Here is a 24,408-nt window from a genome sequence, read left to right on the forward strand (position 1 = left end):
GGACCGATACAAAGTCCACATCACTGCAGAGACGCTGCACTGATCCACCTGTCGATCTCATGTACCACTCACTTATTGCAACAAATAACTCATGAACATGTGAATTCCTGGCATAACCTCTCACTTTTACTCTCATTCTATGCAGACTTTCATAATTCACTTCATCAATCTACACCCGGATTCACAGCACCTGTCCAGCATGCTTCTTGTCCCGTTCTTCTCTCACAGGATTTAGCGCTACAGCCCTATGCAGAATCAGGATCATATTTAATATTTAATTGTTGTAGATATGTAATGATTTACTTTATCCATCCTGTTTACAATTAGTGCTTTGTCTTTTGTCTTTGTTTCTCTCTCCCCCTTACAAAATAACTTCTGTTCGACTGATTCTCTACAAATTTCAATTATAATAAAAAGACACCATAGCAGAAGCTGAAAAACTCTACTGGAACACAGTAACACTGTTTCGACATAAAAGGGTTACAGATCATCCTTTCTGCTTGACCTGACATTCTGCATGACCTAACAGATGAGCAGGACAAAAAAAGGGTATAAAGGATTCTAAATATATATCCATTCATCGAGTTTCTCAGCCGCTTATCCTCACAAGGGACACGGGGAGTGCTGGAGCCTGTCACAGCTGTCAACAGGCAGGAGGCGTGGTACACCCTGAACTAGTTGCCAGACAATCGCAGGCATGGCACCTAAATATATATTTATTTACTTTTATTTATTTATACACTTATTTTGTCCCACTCCTTTACACACATATTTTCTAGATCAGACAGGTTTCTGGGTTGTCCCTGAGAAACATGGAGTTTCAGCTCCCTCCAAAGATGTTCAATTGGGTTTAGGTCTGGTGACTGACGAGGACACGCCAGAACCTTGATATGCTTCTTACGGAGCCACTCCTTGGTTTTCCTGGCTGTGTGCTTCGGGTCATTGCCATGTTGAAAGACCCACCCACGACCCATCTTCAATGCTTTGACTGAGGAAAAGATCTATACATGGCTGCGGTCATCCTCTCCTTAATACAGTACTGTCGTCCTGCTCCATGTGCAGAAAAGAAAAAAAAAAGCATAATGCTACCACCTCCATGCTTCACAGTAGGGATGGTGTTCTTGGTATGGAACTCATCATTCGTCTTCCTCCAAACACGGTTAGTGGAATTACGACCAAAAAGTTCCATTTTGGTCTCATCTGACCACAAAGCTTTCTTCCATGACTCCTCTGTGTCATCCAAATGGTCATTGGAAAATTTAAGACGGGCCTTGACATGTGGTGGTTTAAGCAGGGGAACCTTCCGTGCCATGCATGATTTCAAACCATGACGTCTTAGTGTATTACCAACAGTTACCTTGGAAACAGTGGTCCTAGCTCTTTTCAGGTCATTGACCAAGTCCTGTCGTGTAGTCCTTGGCTGATTCTTCACCTTTCTAAGGATCATTGAGACCCCATGAGGTGATATCTTGCACGGGGCTCCACTCCGATTCAGATTGACCATCATGTTTAGCTTCTTCCATTCCAGCTCCAAGGAGCTGAAATGCCGTGTTTCTCAGCGACAGCCCAGAAACCTGTCTGATCTAGCGAAGATCTGTGTGGAGGAGTGGGCCAAAATCCCTCCTGCAGTCTGTAATTGGAAACAAAGGCTACTGTACCAAATATTAACATTGTTTTTTTCAGGTGTCCAAATACTTGTTTGAAGCTGTATCACACAAATCATTAAAAAAATCATACACTGTGATTTATGGATTTTTCTTTTTAGATTATCACGCTCACAGTGGACATCCACCTACGCTGAAACTTTCAGAACCCTCCATGATTTCTAAGTGGGAGAACTTGCAATATAGCAGGGTGTTCAAATACGTATTTTCTTCACTTTTTTTGTCACTTGATGAAGATACTGTACTACCACTTGTGATGCAAAATGAAATTTTACCAGTTTTTTTATGGTGGGTTTCATCAAAAGTGCTGACTTTTTTCAATAAAATAGAAGTTTGTATTTCTGCTTAGGAATTACCCTCTGTGAAGCATAGCGTTACAGTATTAAACACTTCATCTGGTTAATACGGTCTACCATGCAAAATTGTAGGTTGTAATGGGAGAAGATTAAAGGGAATCACTCTCACCTAGTGGCAAATTCCACACCAGTAGGCAACAAGTAACTTGTCAAGCTCTGGATGGAATTTTCAGGGATTAGCTCATGATTTTCGGGTTCAAGCAAGACACAGTAGGAGGGGCAGTGGATCACTGTATCCCCCACTCTTCCAATGTCTTCAAACCAACCAAACCACTTCAATAAGCATGATAAAAAGGCACCAAAATGTACTTTAACGTTAGTGTGCTTAAAAAATACAATCATGTAATCATTAAGGTGTAGTCCTTTTGTTGTATGAAAATTCCAGTTGTGATGTAGTTATCATGCCAGAAATATGGGGTTGGGGAGTATGTGAAAAATATGCAATGAACATGTTTTCCCATCACTGGTTTGGTCCAATGAATATACTTTGTCGAAACTCTTCCCATCCAGGCAACCTATTAAAAGATTTATGCAAGTGCACTGATGGTGTTAACACTTTTCTGTTGTTTGTTATCCAACAAGGTCAGTTTACATGATTAATTATGAAGTATTGGTTTAAGTGAAACAGTTTGAAAGTGGAAGTGATACAGGATCAGACAGCACATCAAGTGGCAAATCAAGAGTTGATTGTGGTGCTTAGAGAACAAATGCAGAGACAAAGAGTTTAAATGAGGCAAAACAGAAAAAATCATTTGTGGGTGGAACATTGAGACATTGCAGCTCATCTGCAAGTCGCTTGCGGCACTTGTGCAACAACGATGACACCAACTTAGTCAGAATACTGTCAATCAAATGACTGTCCATTGGAATCCATTTGGAAATGAAAGACATTTATTTCAATGAATAGCTTGTCAACAGCAAATTTATTTTTCCACCCCAAAGATCTGAAAGTGCTGCATATCTTTGCAAAGGGGGTGGAACATTTTCTGGAGGCAGAGTAGTCACAGGGCACTTCCAAAAAATGAAGGCAACCATGCTCAAAAATTAAATCACACATCACTTTGATTGGTTGCTCAGACGTGTCGCCAGACCTCAGTCTGTAGCGGAGAACATTTATGGGGAGGGGTGAGGGAGGATTATAATTACCCTACCGGTAGTACTTTTTTTTTTTTTTTAACCATCCAATAAACATAAAATCATCATGTTAAACAACCAGAAATTGCCTCCAGGTTGGCCAATGAGAAACAGTTTTTAATTGCCTTACCTGGTTAAATGGAGACACACTTGAAACCTAGTTTAGGCAGACTACCAGTATAGAGGGAGGCGGCATCGCTCCAAACGGAACCTCCTCATCAATGTACAGGTATCCTTCCACTCAGATTGAAATTTGTGAATGAGTAAGGTGCTTTTCAAAAGCAAGCTGAATCTGTTTGGTATTGCATCTGGGCATCATGGTGCACCGATGTTCCAAGGAAAAAGAGTTTTCACACATTGCTGTGGAAGCCCCAAAACTAAGAGTAAAGGTAGAGGCTATGATAAACGCATAGCTTGGAGGAGTGCACATCTGAATATGGTAAGTATATCAATCTGCAATCTTCGAGTTGTAACCAGCATGCAACTACCAGGAACAAACAACGAGCCACAGTATTTTCTGATTTAACCACAAAAGACCCAGGTAAGTACAGGTATTACATTCAATTGGTCGAGGAAACTCTCTTATGCCTCAAGGACGCAAGTAGGCAGTCTGCCAATGAGATCTACAGTATACTGTGCTCCTCCTCAACGGGCATTTATCTATCTGGCATTGGCTTAGTATCCAGTTTACCGCAGGATACTGTTATTTGAGTTTTTATCCACTTCTGTACAGTATCATCCATCCATCCATCCATCTTCTACCACTTACCCGAGGTCGGGTCACGTGGGCAGAAGCTTTGGCAGGGATGCCAAGACTTCCCTCTTCTCTGACATTTTATCCAACTCTTTTCAGGGGATCTCAAGGCATTCCCACGCCATCTGAGAGAACAGCTTGGAACACCTTACCAGGGAGGTGTCAGGGAGGCATCTGAATCTGATGCCCCAGCCACCTCATCTGGTTTATTACAATGCGGAGGAGGAGTGGCTCTATTCTGAGCAACTCCTAGATTACTTTGTTCTCTCGGTCATGACCCACAGCTTTTGACTTTAGGTGAGGATAGGAACGTAGAGTGTAGCTTCACCTTCCAACTTAATTCCTTCTTAACCACAATGGAGCAATACAAAGTCTGCATCACTGCAGATGCTGGACTGATCTGGCTGTCAGTGTTGCGTTCCATTCTTCTCTCACTCATGAACCAGACACAAGATACTTGAACTCCTCCACATGGGGCAGGATCTCATCCGCCAACAGTCTAACCTCATTTGTCAGCGTATCCATCATGACTACAAACATAAGGGTTTCAGGGCTGATTCTGATGCAGTCCCACTTCTTCCATCTGTCACACATACAGTGCCTCAACATTGTTCTGCTGCTCTCATATGTTGTGTACTATTATTCTAACGTACTTTTCTGCCAACTCCAGAGTTCCATATACAGTACCCGAGTTGCTCTCCAACTCCTATTTTGTATGCTTCCTTTTGATCTACAATAACACTATGTAAAATAGCTCCTTCTGACCTTTTCTGTACTTTTCCATCAACACCCTCAAGGCAAATAATGCACCTGTGGTACTCTAAGCATGAAACCATACTGTTGCTAACAAATACTTCTGTCCAGAATCTAGCCTGCACTGCTCTAAGCAATAACTTCATTGTGTGTCTTTTCAAGTTTTTTTTCCTCTCTAATTTCCACAGCTCTGCATATCGCCCTTGTTCTTAAAAATGGGCACCAGCACACTTCTCCTCCATTCCTTAGGTGTCTTCTCATCCACTAGAATTCTGTTGAACAAGCTGGTAAAAAAACACCACAGCTAAAACTCCCAGCTGCTTCTGTACTCCAACAGGAATGTCATCAGGACCAACTGCCTTTCAATTTTCCATCCTCTTTAATGCGTGCCCTGTAACTGACTGGTGACCAAGTGTAGTACCCCCTTCCCCAAAGTCAGCTGGGATAAGCTCCAGCAACCCGCAACCCTCACCAGGATAGGCAGTGTTGAAAATGGATGGATGGAAATAAAGCAATGCTACTTCCTGACCCACCACACTTGCCTCTTCTACTGATGCCACACTCTCCTCTACCACTACCTTAGTAAGTAACCTCCTTCTGGTTACATCATCAGGACAAGATGTTAACCACCTGTGTGCTTCTACCTCCACTCTTATAGATCCCTTTATGTTCCTGCCTCTTCTGGAAAAAAATGTGTTCACTGCCATTTCAAAACCTTTGGCAAAGTCTATCACCAACTGTACCTCCAAGTTCCTTTCCTGGATGTCAAACTTCACATCACATTGCTTCTTTATCGTCCCTATTTCATGAACAAGACAGTCTGCACCAATCAAGACTCTATCTAGGTTTGTGATGCTCAAAACTACTTCATCTAGCTCCTGTCAGGATTTTTCTTTCACCTCTAGGTCACATCCCACCTGTGGGCATAGCTAATTAACACATTATACATAACACCATCAATTTCAGGTTTCAGCATCATCACTTTATCTGATACTCTTTTGACGTCCAAGACATTTTTTGCTAACGCTTCCTTTCGAATAACTCTACTCAATTTCTCCTTCCAGCTACAGAATGGTAAAAAATAATAATAATAAAACCTATCCCTTAAAACTTCTAGCCTTACTGCCTTTCCACCAGTTCTCCTGGATGCACAATATACCAGCTTTTCTCTCAATCATCATGTAAGCCAACAAGAACCCTTATCATATATCAAACATTTAAAGTGTCCATAATAAATTCTAGGCTCTGTGCATTCCTCTTCTCTTTTTGCCTAAGAACCGTCCATCCACCTCTCGATTGTCTTCAACCCACAGTATTTGGTTACAGAAATTAATTCCTGTGGTGTTATTATTTACTGTTTTCTTACCTTAAAAAAAATCATCATAATAGTAATGGAAGACTCAATTGCCCGTAGGTGTGAATGTGAGTGCAAGTGGTTGTTTGTCTAAGAGCCCTGCGGACTGGCTGGCAATAACTTCAGGCTGTACCCCACCTCTCAGCTGAAGATCGCTGGGATAGCCTCCAGCATGACCGCGACCTAAGTGAAGATAAGCAGTACAGAAAATTTAATAATAATAAAATCAAAACTAATAAGAATACTTATTATTCATAGCCACCTATCAAGGCCCTCAAGGTCACTGTACAAAAGACAATTTGAATGAAAGAATATGAGACAGTTATTTATTATACTACATACAGTGAAAAAAATAAGTATTTGAACACCCTGCTACATTGCAAGTTCTCCCACTTTGAAATCATGGGGGGGTGTGAAATTTTAATCGTAGGTGCATGTCCACTCTGAGAGAGATAATATAAAAAGAAAATCCAGAAATAACAACATATCATTTTTAACAATTTATTTGTCTGACACAGCTGCAAACAAGTATTTGAACATGTCTATCAGCTAGAATTCTGACCCTCAAAGACCTGTTAGTCCGCCTCTAAAAGTCCACCTCCATTCCATGTATTATGCTGAATCAGATGCATCTGTGTGAGGTCGTTAACTGCATAAAGACACCTGTACACCCCATACAATCAGTCAGACTCAAACTTGTAACATGGCCAAGACCAAAGGGCTGTACAAAGACACCAGAGATACAATTGTTCAACTCCACATGGCTGGAAAGGGCGATGGAGAAATTCCCATGCAGTTTGGTGAAAAAAGGTCCACTGTTGGAGCAATCAGAAAATGGAAGAAGCTAAACATGATGGTCAATCTCAATCGGAGTGTAGTCCCATGCAAGATATCACCTCGTGGGAGGGATTTTGACCCACTCCTCTACACAGATCTTCGCTAGATCAGACAGGTGTATGGGCTGTCGCTGAGAAACACGGCATTTCAGCTCCTTGGAGCTGGAATGGAAGAAGCTAAACATGACGGTCAATCTCAATTGGAGTGGAGCCCCATGCAAGATATCACCTCGTGGGGTCTCAATGATCATTAGAAAGGTGTGGAATAAGCACAGGACTACACGATAGGACTTGGTCAATGACCTGAAAAGAGTTGGGACCACTGTTTCCAAGGTGACTGCTGGTAATACACTAAGACGTCATGGTTTGAAATCATGCATGGCACGGAAGGTTCCCCTGCTTAAGCCAGCACATGTCAAGGCCCATCTTAAGGCCTAGGCCAGCCGAGAGATGTAGTCTCGCCAGCCATTCAGCATTACTGTAGAGTATCTAGTACATTCACCCCTCGCCATGTTTTTCATATAGATGAACGCTAAATCAGACAAAAGTGTGAGAAATGGCATCCTCGACAGGCACATTGCTAGTATTGTCACAAAAAGCGAATAGTATTTACAATACTTTCTCCTCTCAAATGTGTTCTACATTTGGAGTGACCATTTTCCTTCTATCACTTACAAGATCAGCATGCATTCTACTCACTGAGTGATTACTTCGTGCCCTGTTGGCTCACCTTGATTTCAGCTGTCACCCTGTCATTTATTTTCAATGCAATATTATCTTTCTCAGCTCTTATTAGTGGGCCCATGTGAAGCCTATTGACTACTCCTCCCTCGTACACACACAAGTTTTCACTGTCCTTATGAGGACATACAAGTGACTATGGCAGAAATGCATGAAAACTCACTAATACATTCATCCATTCATCCATCCATTTTCTTAGCCGTTTATCCTCACGAGGGTCACAGGAGTACTGGAGCCAATCCCAGCTACCAAGAGGCAGGAGGCAGGGTACACACTGAACTGGTGGCTAGTCAATTGCAGGGCACATGGAGACAGACAACATTCGCACTCAAAATCACACCTAGGGGCAATTTAGAGTGTCCAATTCATGTTGCATGTTTTTGGGATGTGGAAGGAAACCGCAGTGCCTGGAGAAAAACCACACAGGCACGGGAAGAATGTGCAAACACCACGCAGGCGGGGCCAGGATTGAACCCTGGACCCCAGAACTCTGATGCCAACGCTTTCCAGGTGCACCACTTTGCTGCCCCTACTAAACATATGCATTCCTAATTCATCCTAGCCTATCCCATCTTAAAGTAAATTATCCATTTTAAAATGAATATTGTAAACCCAGGTAACTTTTTTTTACCTCCACTTTTACCAACAGAACTGGTCCCATACCACAGCATATTAGTTTTCCCAAAATTTGAGGAATGCAGTTTTCCAGCATCATCATTTGAAAATATTTCCGTGAACGTAGATTATTAATATTGTTGTGTAAGTGTGTGCATGTGCGTATGTTCTTTTAGATGTACAGAACCTTCATTATTACTCCATAAAGTGAAATACACAAATAGCGAGATAGGTTGAGGGGGGGCAGTTGAATGGTCACCACCTTCATCAGAATCCAGTGGATTTCTTATTTTGAGGTGTTATCAAAGATAAACTAAATAAAAAAAAACATGCAATGTTAATGGCATTCATAAAATGACAAGAAGCGTGCCAAGAAATTAATGACAATAGAGCTATATTTCAAAGAGAATGCAGAAAGTAGTAGAAACGAGACAACTTGTGTGTGAAAATAAAAAAGGCCACACATTTGAGCACAGAAGTCACAGCACTTAATGCTCATTTGTGCTGTATGGTTTTAGAATGGTCACTTCATGCACTTTGTGGATTTTTTTCAGTAAAAACTGTATACCAGTGCACTTTTAAACTCTGCGTGCGTGTGTGTGTATGTGTGTGTGTAGAATTGTTTATGAGAATTTAAAAAAAAAATGGTAATCTGCATGCAAAGCATTAAGAAAAATACAAAAGTCAAGTTGCCAAATTAACTTAGTTTTTTTTAAGCAAATTTCACAAGTAAATAACAAAGCTGTTTGATTGCCTCAGACTTTCCAACTGGCCAATTTACTGCAGTCAGATTCACTCTGCAGCTAAAGATGGATTCAAATGTTATGTTCAAGATGGATATGGCTTTTCAAAAGTGTAAAGTGCTGCAACAAAAATAATAGGAGATTGCCGTCAGTAAAAGCAAGAATTCAACTCATGTACCCTTGCTTATTCTTCATCTCCACTGTTGAAATGGTCGGTATTGTGCAAACAAAGAGCCGAGGATTAATTTAAATCACAGTCTGCTCCTCTGAGATAAGTTCATCCGTGTCAAGGAGAATATAGGAACCACAATATAGTTCTTTGTTAGAGAAACAACATTGACATGTAGAAGCCCAGCGAGAGTGGAAATTTGCTGACCCAGATATTGTCTTACCATGCGAACCCTTGAGATTTTTTCCTTTCTTGTGGCATAATTTTTCAATTTCTATCCATTTTCTGAGCCACTGATTAACATAACTAATTGTGGTACCATGAATGAGAGATCCATATACACCAATAATAATAATAATAATCATAAAACTGTAATGTTATCAGGATATGAAAGGTTCATAGTAAATTATGTTTAAAAGAATGCTCTGATGAGAAAATTGCAACCACTTGCACAATATGACTACTGTAACTGTGCTGTATTCTGTACTCCAGTGCTGTGGTTGCTCTTTGCAGTGCTTGTGGAAGTGCATCCAAAGTACTAATATTTGTTTGCAGCACTTTTCCCAGGCATGGTGGCACAGGAGTAAGCCTCACAGTTCTGAGGACCGGGGTTCACGTCCCAGCCCCGCCTGTGTGGATTTTGCAGGTTCTCCCCATGCTTGCGTGGGTTTTCTCTGGGCACTCCAGTTTCCTCCCACATGCCCAAAACATGCATTAATTTGAGACTCTAATTTGGCTGTTGTCTGTCTCCATGTGCCCTGCGATTGGCTGGCAACCAATTCAAGGTGTACCCCGCCTCGTGCCCGATGACAGCTGAGACAGGCTCCAGCACTCCCGCAACCCTCATGAGGATAAAAGGCTCATAAAATGGATGGATGGATCAATGGATGGCACTTTGACCATTCAATATACCTAAAATAAGGTGCAGTTCAATTTTGATCCCACCACAACATTACACAATAATAAATGGTAAATTAGTAATGCATACTGTTTGACAGTGTCAATCAAAATTGAGCATCCTTCCCACTTTTTTTTTAGCATCATCACATTGATTTTTTTATTTTATTGGATCTCCTTCTCTTGTGCAAGTGGTAAAAAATAGCTGTAGCTACTCTGTGTAAATGCTGAAGCAGTGTTAATTTTGTTTTCTACAATACTAAATATAGCATGGAGGAATTCAAATCTTGCTGTTTTTGATGGGCACCTAGGCCTAGTACACTTCTGTATTCTAATGCTGGTCATAATGGTGATATTTGTAGAGGATTTTTATGGGTGGTACTTGGTATGGAACCACCGATCAAGATGAAATGAAAACCCTGTGTTAAGGAACAGTAAGGTATGCAATTCACAGACAGTCGTCGATCAAACTCATCTAAATATATTTATGCAGAAAATTGTAACAATCAGCAGAGCGTTTATTACAAAAATAAAAATGTTTGCGTGGGTAAGCTTTGATTCCATCAGGCCTGTGCCTTCTGGATCAGCACAATTTAAATAATAATAATAAATAATACGTAATATACTATCCAGCCATCCATTTTCCAAGCCAGTTATCCTCACAAGGGCTGTGGGAGAGACAGAACCTATCCCAGCTAACTTTCGGCCAAAGGCAGACTACACTCTGAACTGGTTGCCAGTCAGTGATAAAGACAAATGCACACTGACACACTTTAATCTGGTGCAATTTTCATATTTTCAGGGTGCATACACACCTGTGCACCACTTATGTGTGCCACTGATTGTAGCTCATGAGCTAAGACAAAGTAATGTGAACCTCTACATGTCGTAACACAGTCATGATCAGCTCAAACATATGGTAAAATGACAGACGTTTTATGGTGGAAAAACTGTCAAATAATAATATTTCGTCTTATAGCGAGCAATAACATGATAAGACTTAAAACGACAAATACAAGTTACAACTAAAGAGGTCTATTTAATGGAACAGTGAACTATACATGAATTGCTTATGAATTTAAACTCATTCACTGCGAGTCTTCCAATTTAACATGAATATTTGACTTCTAAAGACATCACTGGCACTATTGTTTAAGGAGATGGTAATCTCTTCCCAGTAAAATAAGTCCAGTCAGTCATCCATCCATCCATTCTCTGAGCTGCTTATCCTCACAAGGGTCGTGGTAGTTCTGAAACCTATCCCAGCCATTATCGGGCAGGAGGCTGGTTGTGGATACACCCTGATTTGGTTGTCAACCAATCCCAGAGCCGTACAAAAGTCGCACTCACAATCACACCTAAGATTAAGATTAATTAAGAGTCTCCAATAAAGGCATGTTTTTGGGGTGTAGGAGGAAACCAGAGTGCCGGGAGAAAACCCAAGAAGTTATGGGGAGAACATGCAAACTCAACACAGGTAGGACCGGGATTTGAACCCGGGTCCTCACAACTGTGAGGTCGATACTCTCACCATTTGCTTTACTGTGTCAGTCAGTAATTGTGAAAAAGTTGCATTTGGTGGATAAAATCATGAATTGCATACAGGGAAGCCCCAACCATTTTAACACTGAGTCCACTTTTCAGTCTTGGATTGTTCTGGTCTCACAATATTTCCATAACAAAAGGAATTGTCCTTTACACACAATTAAAATCCCATTAGCAGCCCCCTCCAACCCCAGTGTGTCTGGTGGCCGTTCAGGCCACCAAACGCGAGGTGTCTGGTTGGACAGGTCAGGAGGACGACCTGCCCTAACCCATGCCAAGCACCAGGATCTCCATGATTCGGGTGGACGTCCTCGGCGAGGAACCCAACGGCAAAGCAGGAACCAGACAAAGGCATGCAACTGCTCCGGACAAAGCCCTCCCAAGACGCGGTTGCGAGACGACTGGGTATCGGTTGCCTCCGAGGCACGGTCAGCAGGTGGCCAAGGGCCGGACCCCACCGAGGCTTCATCATGAGGCGGCCAGGGATCAGTCGCTGCCAAGGCTGGGTCAAGAAGCGGTTGGGAAACATCAGGAGTGAGGAGGACGACGTAGAGAAGGACCAAAGCCATGACCGCCACGATCATCATCATAGCCATCCCGATGCCCTTCCAGTTAGGGGATGGCCCATCTGAACTCCCCAGCGCCCACTGCCGTAGAGACTGGAACGAAGAGGACTGTGTGGTACTGTTGCCGTCTGCTGAACAGGAACGTGAGGATGCCGATGAGCCGTCACCATCCTCTGTTGCCATCGAGACAGGGGCGTGGGGCGGCCGCAGGCCTGTCGCCGCTGAGACAGGGGCGAAGGATGGCTGCAGACCGGTCGCTGCCGGTACTGGACCGAAGGAACTGTGACGCTGCTGCCGTCTGCTGGACAGGAAGGTGACGCGGCTGCGGACAAGCTGTCGCCACCTCCTGGACAGGAACGTGAGGCAGCTGCGGAACCATCACCACCTCCTGGAAAGGAACGTGAGGCGGCTGCGGAACCATAGCCACCTCCTGGACAGGAACGTGAGGCGTCTGTGGAACCATCACCACCTCCTGGACAGGAACGTGGGATTTGGAGATTGGCTCCTGAAACGCCACAGGTGGCAGAACGCTGTGTTGTTTCTCTTTCTGTGTTTGCCTTGGCACTCCTGAACTGGGCGCTTGTTCATGAATGAGAGTCGGCTCCTTCAGACGGAGTCCGACTGGCTCATAGTCAGGGATCCCGGAGGAGAACTGGTAGACACTAGAGGGCGTGAATAGATCATTCTTGGGCACGGCACGGAGCGACGGGAATGATAAAGTTCTCCTCCTCTTAACTGGAGGAAAATAGTTCACCTCATCTTTATCTGAATTCACTCCAGCCTCTGAACTTAAGCCCTCTGCAATTCGCTTCTGGGTCTTGTTCCTTGGGAACACACACGTTGAAGGTGCTCTGGCAGGCTCATCCTCGATCACCAATTCCACCCTTTTCTTACGACGGTTGCCCGTGGGCCTGTCACTACCGCAACGTATTTGTGACCCGGCAGTGAATCTGTTGCCACCCGCGATGTGAGCTCTGTTCGAAAAGGGGTCGATGGATACCGTGGTGTGAGAATGGAACAGCAGTGCATCTGTCGAAGCCGCGACGTGAGGGTGGCGAGGCGGCGGATCTGTTTCCACTGCAACATGAGCTCGGCTCGGTAGCAGATCAGTGGCCATTGCAGCGTGCACTTGCAGGGAATCTTTTGCCACAGCGATGTGGGAATGGCGCGGCGGTGGATCCGTTGCCACAGTGGTGTGAACCTTGCGCGGTAGTGGGTCCATTGCCACTGCAGTGTGAACGTGAGTCAGCAGAAAGTCTGTTGAAACTGCAACGTGGGCGTGTCTTGGGAGCGGGTCAGCTGTAACCGCGACGTCGGCGTAGCTCAGCTGGTTATCTAATCCTCACCGAAACTGGGCCGTGAGGACTGCCAGTTCGGCGCTCTGCCACTCTATTTCCGTCTGCATTTTGCGATAGAAGACGTCATGAATCTCGGATCGCGGGATTTGCCTCTCCTCCCTCTGAGCTGGAAGTTTCACCACTAGCTCCAGATCTGCTGGTTTGGCTGTTGCCGGTGGGGAGTGGATTGACGAGGACGGTGTCTTTGTCACAGCGCAGCGGGAGGCACAAGGGGCACCCGGCCTGTGCATCTCCTCTGGCCGCCACGTGGAGGACACGGGTAGATGGCCCAGCGGGTTCCCAAAAAAGGATTGGAGGACGAGGATCGGGCGAAGACACTTGGGAGCTGGAAACATGGGGAGGTGAAGCAAAGTGAGTGGGACTAAAGATCGGGAGAGGAAATTCATAGTCAAAATCTGAATCGTAGTCAGGCAGCTGGTCAATAATTCAAGGTCTTCCTCATTGTCCAAAAAATCAGAGTCCAAAAGAATATGAGGCGTTGAGTGGGTCATGGTCGGGACGTATTCATGGCACGCAGCACGCAGGCGGCGCGTGTGACACAGAAGAAGGGGACAACATCATGGAGTCTACCTGGATAGGACAGGCTTGGTCCTTTGGCAGTCGGTTTACCTCGCGTCGTTCCCGGTGATGCCGGGTCTTTCCTGCTGGGTCCTGGTTTGGCCAGATCATTCTGTCATGACCCATCGGTACGGAGGGAGGAGCCAAATGCAGGACTCCAGAGATGCAAAGGTAGTTCGGGAAAAGTATTTATTCGGTCCAAAGTCGGGGATCAGGCAGACAGTCAAGTGGAGCAGCGGTAGTTAGGACGTCGGTCGTAGAGAGCAGGTCCGCGGGCAAGCAGGGGTCGGTACACGGGAGATCGATTAGAGGAGTATCAAAGACGTCAAACTTACGGGGTCGCTCGGAGGACAGGCGGAGGTCGGTACACTAGGGTTCATGATCAAGAATACGGGAGTGCAGGAATGGGGCATGAGTTGCGACGATCTTGCGGAGACCAGTCGTCCCCTGGGTCCTATAAATACCGGGGTGAATCAATGAGGATGAGGCACAGGTGTGCGCCTCCTAATCATCGCCGGTGTGCTGGGAATATAGACTATGTAAAGTAAAAAAAAACATTTTAAAATGCTCATGTTAGAATTTTACTTTGTTTAACAGCTCTTTTGGGAAGTCTTAAAATACTGATTTAGCCTTCCTTTTTGTTTCCTGAGTCTATTGAATTGAATTGATTCATTAGATTGGGAGTCAACATTTTGTAAATAGTTTTTGATTTTACATTCTTAAATGACTACTTAATCGTTGGTGATTACTATGCTTTGCCACTTTACCCAGGACCAAAGAGTCGAATGTAATTCCACATCCCTCAGAACCTTCTCCTTACTGTGTCTAATCATCTTAGAGGATGCTCTTCACCGGGGCCCCCGTCTGCTCATCCAAGCTGTTGGCACTGACTACTGGAATAATGGCTGAGGCGACTGCAAGACGATGTTTACTGGTTGACAGCAGCACCCACTTCTCCTGTATGCTCCAGCAAGTATTTCCATTTAGTTCACTTCTGAAGTACCTGTCTAATTTCTCTTTGGAGACAGAAATCCTTTCAACGCCATTGTATCCCAGGGCAACATTTTTACAGAGGCGTGGTTTTCCATTCCCGATGAAAGATTACCATTTTTTTTTTTTTTTTTTTCTGATATATGAATCCATGACACCCACCCACAGGCTAGGTCAAGGCTTTGAGCTGCTTTACTCTGTCCATGGCCGACTCTCATCTTTATAACACACAACAGTTTGTTGGACATTTGGACTTTGATTCTATATATATAAAAAAAAAAAATATATATATATATATATATATATATATATATATATATATATATCCATTTTCTTTTGCCGCTTATCCTCACAAGGGTTGTGGGGAATGCTGGAGCCTGTCCCAGCTGTCAGAGGGCAGGAGGCAGAGTATACCCTGATCTGGCCACCAACCAATCGCAGGGCACATAGAGACAAACAGCTGCACTCACGATCACACCTTGGGGCAATTTAGATTTTCCAATTAATATTGCATGTTTTTGGAATGTGGGAGGAAACCAGAGTGCCCGGAGAAAACCCACACATCAGACACGGGGAGAACATGCAAACTCCATGCAGGCGGGTCCGGGATTGAACCCGGGACCTCAGAGCTTTGAGGCTAACGCTTTACCATCTGAACCACCGTGCACCTATGTGTGTGTGTGTGTGTGTGTGTGTGTGTATGTGTGTGTGTGTGTGTGTGTGTGTGTGTGTGTGTGTGTGGTGTGTGTGTGTGTGTGTGTGTATATATATATATATATATGAAGCTGTACAGAAAATGAGGTGAAATATTTGCTTTTTAAAAAATATCTTCTTGAATTGATTTTCATGGATCAGGATAAGTAACAATCATGTACAACAATTTTGCTGCATGTTGTCGTTCAGCTGCCCGTTATTGTATAGCTTATAATGTCAAAAGATGTGAGAACTACAAGAATGTGTTTGGTGGGAAATAGTTCAGTATGTCAGACATGTCTAGACGATGATGCTATTTACTGAAACAACATTCAAGGACAAAATATATACATTCAAGTGTATTTAAAGGTTTCAGAGAATTGCAGCTTTCACATGTCCTACCGAAAATTAACAATTATGATTAAGTTCTAGATCGTATTTATATTATGGTTACAATGACAATAAATGTCATCTTGTAGTTTTGGTTATATGGAAATGGCCATGCCTTAGCCTTGATTCGTGATGTTTCTTCCAATCAATTAACCAAAACAAAGCTTTTCTTGAGGAAAAATATGTGTAGCAATGGCTAAATAGATAAATGTGCTGGAATGAAATCAAAATTGTTGTCTTCCATTTATGAAAAGCCCACAATGGTCACTGAAATAACTTTAAAATACTGTAATGAGACTGGAATTTGACAAATGCACACTGAAGGAACCAAAACAATTATTCACAGCATAACTGTCTGTGGTTTACCCTGAAGGTGGATGAGATACATTGACACCACAGCTATTCGCGGGGGACCGAGCGAAGTGCAAATAGTGAATATTAATGAATAATTCATACCCCCATAAAAATGATATTTACATTAACAGTTTAAACCATAAGCAGAACACAAACTATGTTCCCAAAACATTTTAATAGCATTTCAAATCATTACAACTTCAATACCCTAAAAGTAAACAGCTAACAGTGAAGCACACAAATACACAATGTACAGTAGATGTATGTATGTCATTAATTTTACGGTGGGGGGACTGCATCTACCTAACAGTTCTGAGGACCGGGGTTTACATCCAGGCTCCACCTGTTTGGGATTTGCATGTTCTCCCCGTGTCTGTTTGGGTTTTCTCGGGGAACTCTGTGACATCATGAGTCATATGACTTTTGTTTACGACGCCATACTGGACAGAAAAACTACAATGCGACTCGCGTTTTTAGTCATCTTTTTGTGAATATTGACTTGCTTATAAGCATGTTAGGGCCTTTTCATCATGGTATTTTATTCTTTAGCTTATGGTTGTAAGAACGGACAGAAAAAGAGGTCTGACATTTCAGGCATTGTTTACCTTTTTCTGGGCATTCAGCAAATTTACTGTGGTATCCGCCACACTTTTTACATATCTTTACGGAGGTCTTTGGGCTGTCAATTGCGATAGGTGGATTATGTGAACCTCGTGGCTGTCTCTAGCCATAGCTTTTAGCTGCACTTTTGATACCTCGTGGGAGCGGGCTATGTTGATTGCTTTTTCAAGCGTGAGCTCCGGCCCCTGGCTGAGTAACTTTTTACACACACTCGGTGAGTTGGTAGCAAACACTCTGCGGTCTCTGACCAGCTCATTGCTGTTTGTGTAGTTACAGTCTTTACCCAATAACTTGAATTCTGTCACAAAGTGTTCAAATGACTGACAGTTACTTTGCGCCTTCTCGTGAAACTTATATCTATCAAATATGGGGTTTGCTTTCGGAGTTTGGTAATCAGAGAATTTTTTGTAACACGTTTTTAGCAACTTATCTTCGTCTCCAGTCAGTGTCCACATATTGCTGACATCCCATCCTTTATCGCCAATCCACAGCAGGAGGAAACTGGACTTTTCCTCTTCAGCTGTGTTTTTAAGCGGTCCCGTGATCATGAGTTCAGCGTATTGCTTGAAGCTAAGCCACACATCTGGTAAAATGGATGAGTCCCAGTCCATCCTCGGGGTTGGAACACCAAACGCCTCCATCGTGGTCAATTCCTTGTTGTCTTCCTTCTTCTAATAATGAGATGAAACTTGCTCTCGAGTTTCACTTGTGGCTTCTTTCTTTATTCCTCACTCCAGCACCAGCGCCTCAATCAACTATGCTTACAGTGTTCGTTTGTCAACGTATTTTAAAGATAAAAGATAAAAACGATAACCGTAGTCATAACATTGCAGTAAACACTTTTATCGCTTCCCAGCCAACAAAGAATAGTGCAGCAGATGGATATCTGCCATGAAGAGGGACTACTGGATGCCCACCATGTACTCTTGACTGTGCAGGAAGCATTTAATTTGTGGTAGGTACATGTTCTATATATATATGAGAGGCCCCGTAGCTCAGTGGTCAGACCATTGGTTTGGTAAACCAGGGGTCGTGAGTTTGTAGCTCACTGGGGCCTCTACTCCCCAAGTGGGATTGCGTCAGGAAGGACATCCGGAGTAAAAACTGTGTTAAACAAATATAAGCCTTCATGTGAGATGTCACACTGTGGCAACCCCTAACGGGACAAGCCGAAAGAAACTTACATATTCTATACATATGTATGTTGGTGGTGGTGGTGAGGGGATGGCGTCATAAACAAAAAACATGTGTTTGGCGTGATGTCACTGCAAAGCAACTATCGGACACTCTAAATTGCCCCTAGATGTGATTGTGAGTGCAACTGTTGTCTGTATCTATCTGGTCTGCGATTGGCTAGCAACCAGTTCAGATTGAACCCCACTTCCTGCCTGGTGATAGCTGGGATAGGCTACAGCACTCCTGGTATCATGGTATTATAATGTTTTTCTTAATATAATATGTAAGTTAATTACTGAGGGGTGAAGAATTCCACAAAAGTCTTCAACAAAAAGTTAAAGCATTTAAGTTGGTGGTAAATTGGTCTAGTGCACCAACTTATGACTCAGATTTTACGTTTTATTAGCAGACCATTGATATTGTCCTCTTTTTTTGGTTCCATTTAATAGGTGGGTTTGTAAAAGCCATAGGTTACTGTTTGTAGGTCCAGGATTTACAGATCAGATTGAACAGAAGGAGAAATGTGCTCATGTCATGAACCTTGCTAATTTTCAGTATTTAGGGCACATTTAAAGGGACATGTTTTTCCAAATTACCTTTTTCTCATATTTGAGATGTAACAATGTCACTATGGTGCCTCAGTAACCATGTGAAATATGAAGTAAAGTTGTCCACGCATTGGGTGCAGTCTGAGCCAAATATGGACAAAGCGGATACAAAAGAGGATCAAACAGAAGAAGCTGTCAGAGGGGTGTTTTCTTGACTCTTGTATGGTAAAATCAAGGTGTTTCTTTTAAATTAAACAGTTTTATATTAATTCATACTATAGAGTCCCTCAATGGAGCACTAATTAGCCAAAATATGGAATGTTTAAAGTGTATTCAATGGAAAAAAAAAAACATATCACTACTACAATGATAACATCTACTGCAAAGGCATACTGCCTAGTGTTCAACTCACCAGTAAATACATATCATGGTGTGCGTATGGGTGTTGTTGGTTCATTCTAACATGACAATACATATTACAAAACATTTAAACAAATTCGTGTAGAAAACTGAACTTACAAGTGCAAGAAAATAACAGAACACTGTTGGGTGTTAACTAAAGGAAGTGCAGAAATGAGGCATGCTGACTCATCTCTTGGTTCACTGTAAATATGATTAATTATAGATGAATGGATGCAGTTTTCCTGAGAACATAGAAAACATTTTCTTTACTTATTGAAACACCATGTATAGGTACTATATAGTGTCCCATGCAAACATGCCGATATAACATTTTTTCACCTCTCTATGTTTTAATGTTATCTACTGTATGTAAAAATAAAAAAAGTTCCCTCTGTCTTATAGATGGTAACAGTATAATTGTCTCTGTCTATTCACATACATATCATACTTTAAGATTCATGGGAATAAAGTGGTATGCCACAGATATAGAGCCTGCCTTTAATACACTATCTCTATCTGAAAGATTTCCTCATCAAAAGAATACTTTCTTACATGGTAATATTAAGTGGCCAGAAAGTATTTTGGGGGCTCCATTAGTGTGAAATACAGTAGAGTATATATGAAGATATATATATTTTCCCCCAAATTACACTTATTATGATAAGAAATGTGGAAATTTTGATTATGTGTCACAAAAAACATCTAAGGTGGCCAATTAACCCAACAAAATTCCACTTTCACTCATTTGTTTGGCTCGCATCCCGGCATCATTAAACTCAAAATGACTTTTCAGATCCAACGATGGACAGAGTAAAAATGCTCTAATCTGTTTTATTGCTCATCAAGCAGGCACACATTTTCTTGGCAATGGACTTTTTGAATAATCTTTTTTGGAACAAATTTGTGTCTGTTGTGTTTTTAACATGTTTATATGTCCTCTTCATTAAGGTAAGATATCAAATATGTTTGTAACTTGGCATCTTGAGGAGAAACTACGTTTTAGATTTACAGCATCAAAACGGCAGGCCATTGTGGCAGTTATTCAGCTTTTTAGCTGCGCTTATGTTGAACTAGTTCTGTCTTGTCTGGATAATTAACCTGTGCATATTTATTTGCTTGGCTCAGTTCAGTCTTTTTGGATTCTTCAAAGCCCAAGTGTCCTTTTTTGTTCGTATGATGGTGTTGGTGGCCTTGAAGCAGGACATTTCTAGTTTCTATTGGTTTACGAAAGTTTAGGGATGAAAACCCTAACCCTTATATTTTGCCTTAACTAATGGCTGCTCCTTAGAGTGGATTTTGCCAACATTAATGTTTTGTATATTGTTTCTTTTCTGGTTAACAAGAACCTTTTTTATCTACTGATTGCATAATTTGTTATGTACTTACAAAATGTATTGTGTTTCAAGAGCTAGTTTGAGATGAAGTTCTCTGGCTTGATTTCCATGTAATCCTGCCGCAAAAGGTGACTGAACTCAAATTAAAGCAGCATCAGTTAAATGTATTGAAAAACAGAAAACATTGACAATTTTTTTAAATGGTCTTTGTGAAGGTCGGATTTCCTACTTTACCCTCCTTAGCTGAGAGAAGAGACAGTATCTATGGTCAACTGAATTAATATTTTTCAGTTTGGTTCCTGGCCATTTAAAATCATGTGAATAGGTACATTGAACATTAAACACATTACGCTTAACAGATTGTATTGTGTAAAACTCTTATTTCTAATATTAAAATCAGTGGGAGCTTTATAAAAACCAAATTTAATATGAGTGAGATTAAAAAAAAGTCATTTTTGTTGCGGGGTGTGCTGTGCGGGGTTTTGGCAGTTGACCTTTTCAGAGGTACAATAATTATTTCAGAATGAAACTCAGTTATCTTCTCCTTTCAAAAGTATTCTAATAATGTCCCAATCAGTTGTGGAGGATGGATGAGTAGTATTTATAACTGAATTACTATACTATATTGAAATCACAAAAGGCATTTCTATCATTTTAAATTAGCCTTATCGACATATGTTCAAGAGCTTAAAGGTCAAGTGTCATTCCTATAAACATCCTAAAATAGATATTGGAATGAAAAATACATATAACATTATTCATTTCAATCTCTATACAAAAAAGTAAATATGAGCAGAGAGCTCGTCATCCCTGCACAAAGTTGCATAAGTGTCATTCTACGACTTCCAAGTGGTCACCATATTGGCTGCATCCTCTGTCCATGACGTCACCTGGACATTCGCCAATGAAAACACGCTGTGCACCCTACTATGGGAGACGAACACGCCCCTTCTGACATGGAAGCTCTTTTCGAAAAGGAGAACACCACACAATCGAGTGAAGTTACCGGGGCAATATTACAATATTGTTTCGAGCCATATTCAGATGACATGCGATCACGGCCAAACCGCCTCCCCGTCCAATCTACTTCCACGGCGGAAATGAGCCATCGCGGCTCATCACAGCCGGCCGGTGTGGCTCATTTTCGGTGCCGAGGTGACTTATCACGGAGCCGAGCCGTGCTGCTTTAGCGGGTTTTTCATAGCCACCGCAGTACGCGATGAACAACATCGTCGAGCCGGGGCGCTTTACTGTGTTGTTGTCGCATGCAGCTGAGTGAGGGAGAGCCGACCCGTGCTGCTTTAGGGGGTTGTTCATTACCGTCGCAGTACGCGACGAACAACACCATCGAGCTGGGGAGATTTACTGCATTGTCGTCGCATGTGGCTGAGTGAGACAGAGCCGAGGCGTGCTGCTTCAGGAGGTTGTTCATAGCTGCCACAATACACGATGAACAATACCGTCGAGCCGGGGCACTTTACTGTGTTGTCGTCGCATGCGGCTGAGTGAGGCATTTTTGGCTGCGTTCTACAGAGCCGCCACCGTCCACAAGCCCGATGCGGAGCCTTCATCGAAGCCGAGACCGCTGAACGCGGCGCCTCAGCCGGTGTGGCTCATTTTTGGCGCTGTGGTGGCTTATCATGGAGCTGAGCCATGCTGCTTTAGGGGGTTGTTCATAGACGCCACAGTACGCGATGAACAACACCGTCAAGCCGGGGTGCTTTACTCCGCGCATGCGGCTGAGTGACGCATTGTCGGATACGTTCTTCAGAACCGCCGCCGTCTGCGAGCCCGAAGCGCAGCCTTCGCTGGCGAAGCGATACAGCAGCCCGACGGCGTCTGACGCACACATCGACACATTTCGTACCCGGATCTTTTGTTGCGTTATGAGAGACCGATTATGTGGGCCGCACCAAACTATTATTTTTTTTAGTAGCTGTATACACATCTACCTGTCATTTGGTACCCACGAAGCTTTCGTCCTCTGCACCCGTGCAATCCATTTTTCACAACGAACAAGGTCTCTTTCAAACTTTTGAAGGGTAATTCCATTCTCCCGAGTGTTCAAGCATGTCCAGCAATGCAACGAGTCGGCATTTAGGCTAATACAAAGGAACAACGAGCTACCTTCCCGGAGGCAAAACTAATGGAAACAAATTAGTCCACTTGAGGGCGGGTCTGTCCTTTATGTCACTTCCTGCTTCTTCTCGAAAACAAATCCCTCAAGAGGATTTTCATGGCAGGAGTTACAAAAATCATGTTTTGTGGTGAAAAAATGCAAGGGCCCATATTGGCTGTTGTTTTTTCATTTATAACATTTTATGACAGTGGCCCTTTAAGTGTTTCAAATACCACACGAATGGCCCCACCATCCCTGACTCATTAATCCAATCACACTTAGACATTCGCTCTTCCAATCACATTCAGATATCTTAAAGATGCATTTGGAATTTGTACAACTCTAACACAACCTTATCCATCACTTGTAAAAACTTGTAATGAGTCAATCAATCAAAAACAATTCCAGCACAAAAGCGAATGAGCATTGTCAAGATAGACTCAACAGGAAGTTGATTTTCCAACTCAAAATTGGGAAGTGGTGCATAGTTAGTCGCAGTCCGACATGACATCTGCCAGCTTGGGGCCCCACCTTTGAGCCTACGGACTGCATTCAAGAGGTGCCACTGCACGTCACGCTTTTAACGAGAGTCAGTGGGTAAAGATGGATGGATGTTTATTTTCACATTTGCATCAGTATTCTTTTTTTTGTCTTCAAGGAAAATAATCTGATGACCAGCATTCATGGTTGGGGTGGGGCCCTAGCAAACCCCATGGACTAGTGCCACTGCTCTAAACACTGAAAGCCTTTAATTAAAGCAAAGTGATGATAAAATGCAAACAAGAAATTCATTTTTCAAAAATTACACTTGGGCTAAAATGCATGCATCATACCTTCTTACTTGTTTAATTGACGAGACTCAGTCTAGTATAGCAACCACATACAGTAGCAGTCATTTTAGTTCATGTGTCAACTGTGAATACATGTGTCACAGTCTGTCAGATAGCTCACACACTTTAATCCCACTACTTGTATTTATGTGGTGCCGGCTCCTCTACCTGCAACACAACCCGACACTGACCTTGGGGCGATGCGCTTGATCTCTACATACACCTCACCACTAAATGATAAAATGAGAAAACTGGGTCGGAGATGTTCATCCCCACCAGAAATAGTGGCAAGTTAACATCTTCAGAGCACGAAGACTTCCAACTGGGAAATCATCTCTAAATAAATCCAATGAGTTTCACAAATAGGTGAAGAACCTTTGGGAGGCCCAGGTTTGCTCTTGGGAAGCATGAACACGTCTGGATGATTAACTGAGAAATGAATGACATGCTCATGTATACACTAGAAACCCACTTGAGCAGCCTTGAGGACTCCAAATGAAATGGGATTTGTTACCTTGTATTCTTAACTGAATCTTGTCTTCTTAACTTCTATTGCTATTTTGTCAGACCCCAAAGAACTCTTCTTTAACATGGTATTTAACTAAGAAATCTGTGTTAACACAAATTACAAAACCCACCAGAATTGGGATCGGAGTTGCCATCTGCTTCGGTTCTCTTGTCGGGGGAGGCCTGCTCATAGAAGTCGTCTTGGGCCTGCACCAGAGGGAGAGGTTGTGTGAGGAGGGGGCCACTGCCTACAGGCTCGTGCTCCCCCAGACCGCTGTCACTGCAGCTCTCCTGGGAGCCGTCCGGCAGGTGAAACGTGACACGTCGCTGCGACTAGAACCAAGAGCATAGAACAGAGCCTCGCATGTTAGTGCTCTGTGTCGCGCTTTTTTTTTTTTTAA

The 24,408-nt window shown here is 42.8% G+C and overlaps 1 protein-coding gene across 1 annotated transcript in view; it reads right to left on the bottom strand.

Annotated features, from left to right (window-relative positions):
- LOC133498371 (protocadherin-9) overlaps nucleotides 1-24,408 on the bottom strand; it is a 258,441-nt gene that overhangs the window by 39,270 nt on the left and 194,763 nt on the right. Inside the window, exon 4 of the mRNA XM_061815105.1 lies at nucleotides 24,139-24,340. Coding sequence (XP_061671089.1) covers nucleotides 24,139-24,340 — 202 coding nt within the window. The remainder of the gene's footprint in view (nucleotides 1-24,138; nucleotides 24,341-24,408) is intronic.

Source organism: Syngnathoides biaculeatus, chromosome 3 (genome assembly GCF_019802595.1).
Source record: "Syngnathoides biaculeatus isolate LvHL_M chromosome 3, ASM1980259v1, whole genome shotgun sequence".
In the NCBI taxonomy this organism is placed as follows: domain Eukaryota; kingdom Metazoa; phylum Chordata; class Actinopteri; order Syngnathiformes; family Syngnathidae; genus Syngnathoides; species Syngnathoides biaculeatus.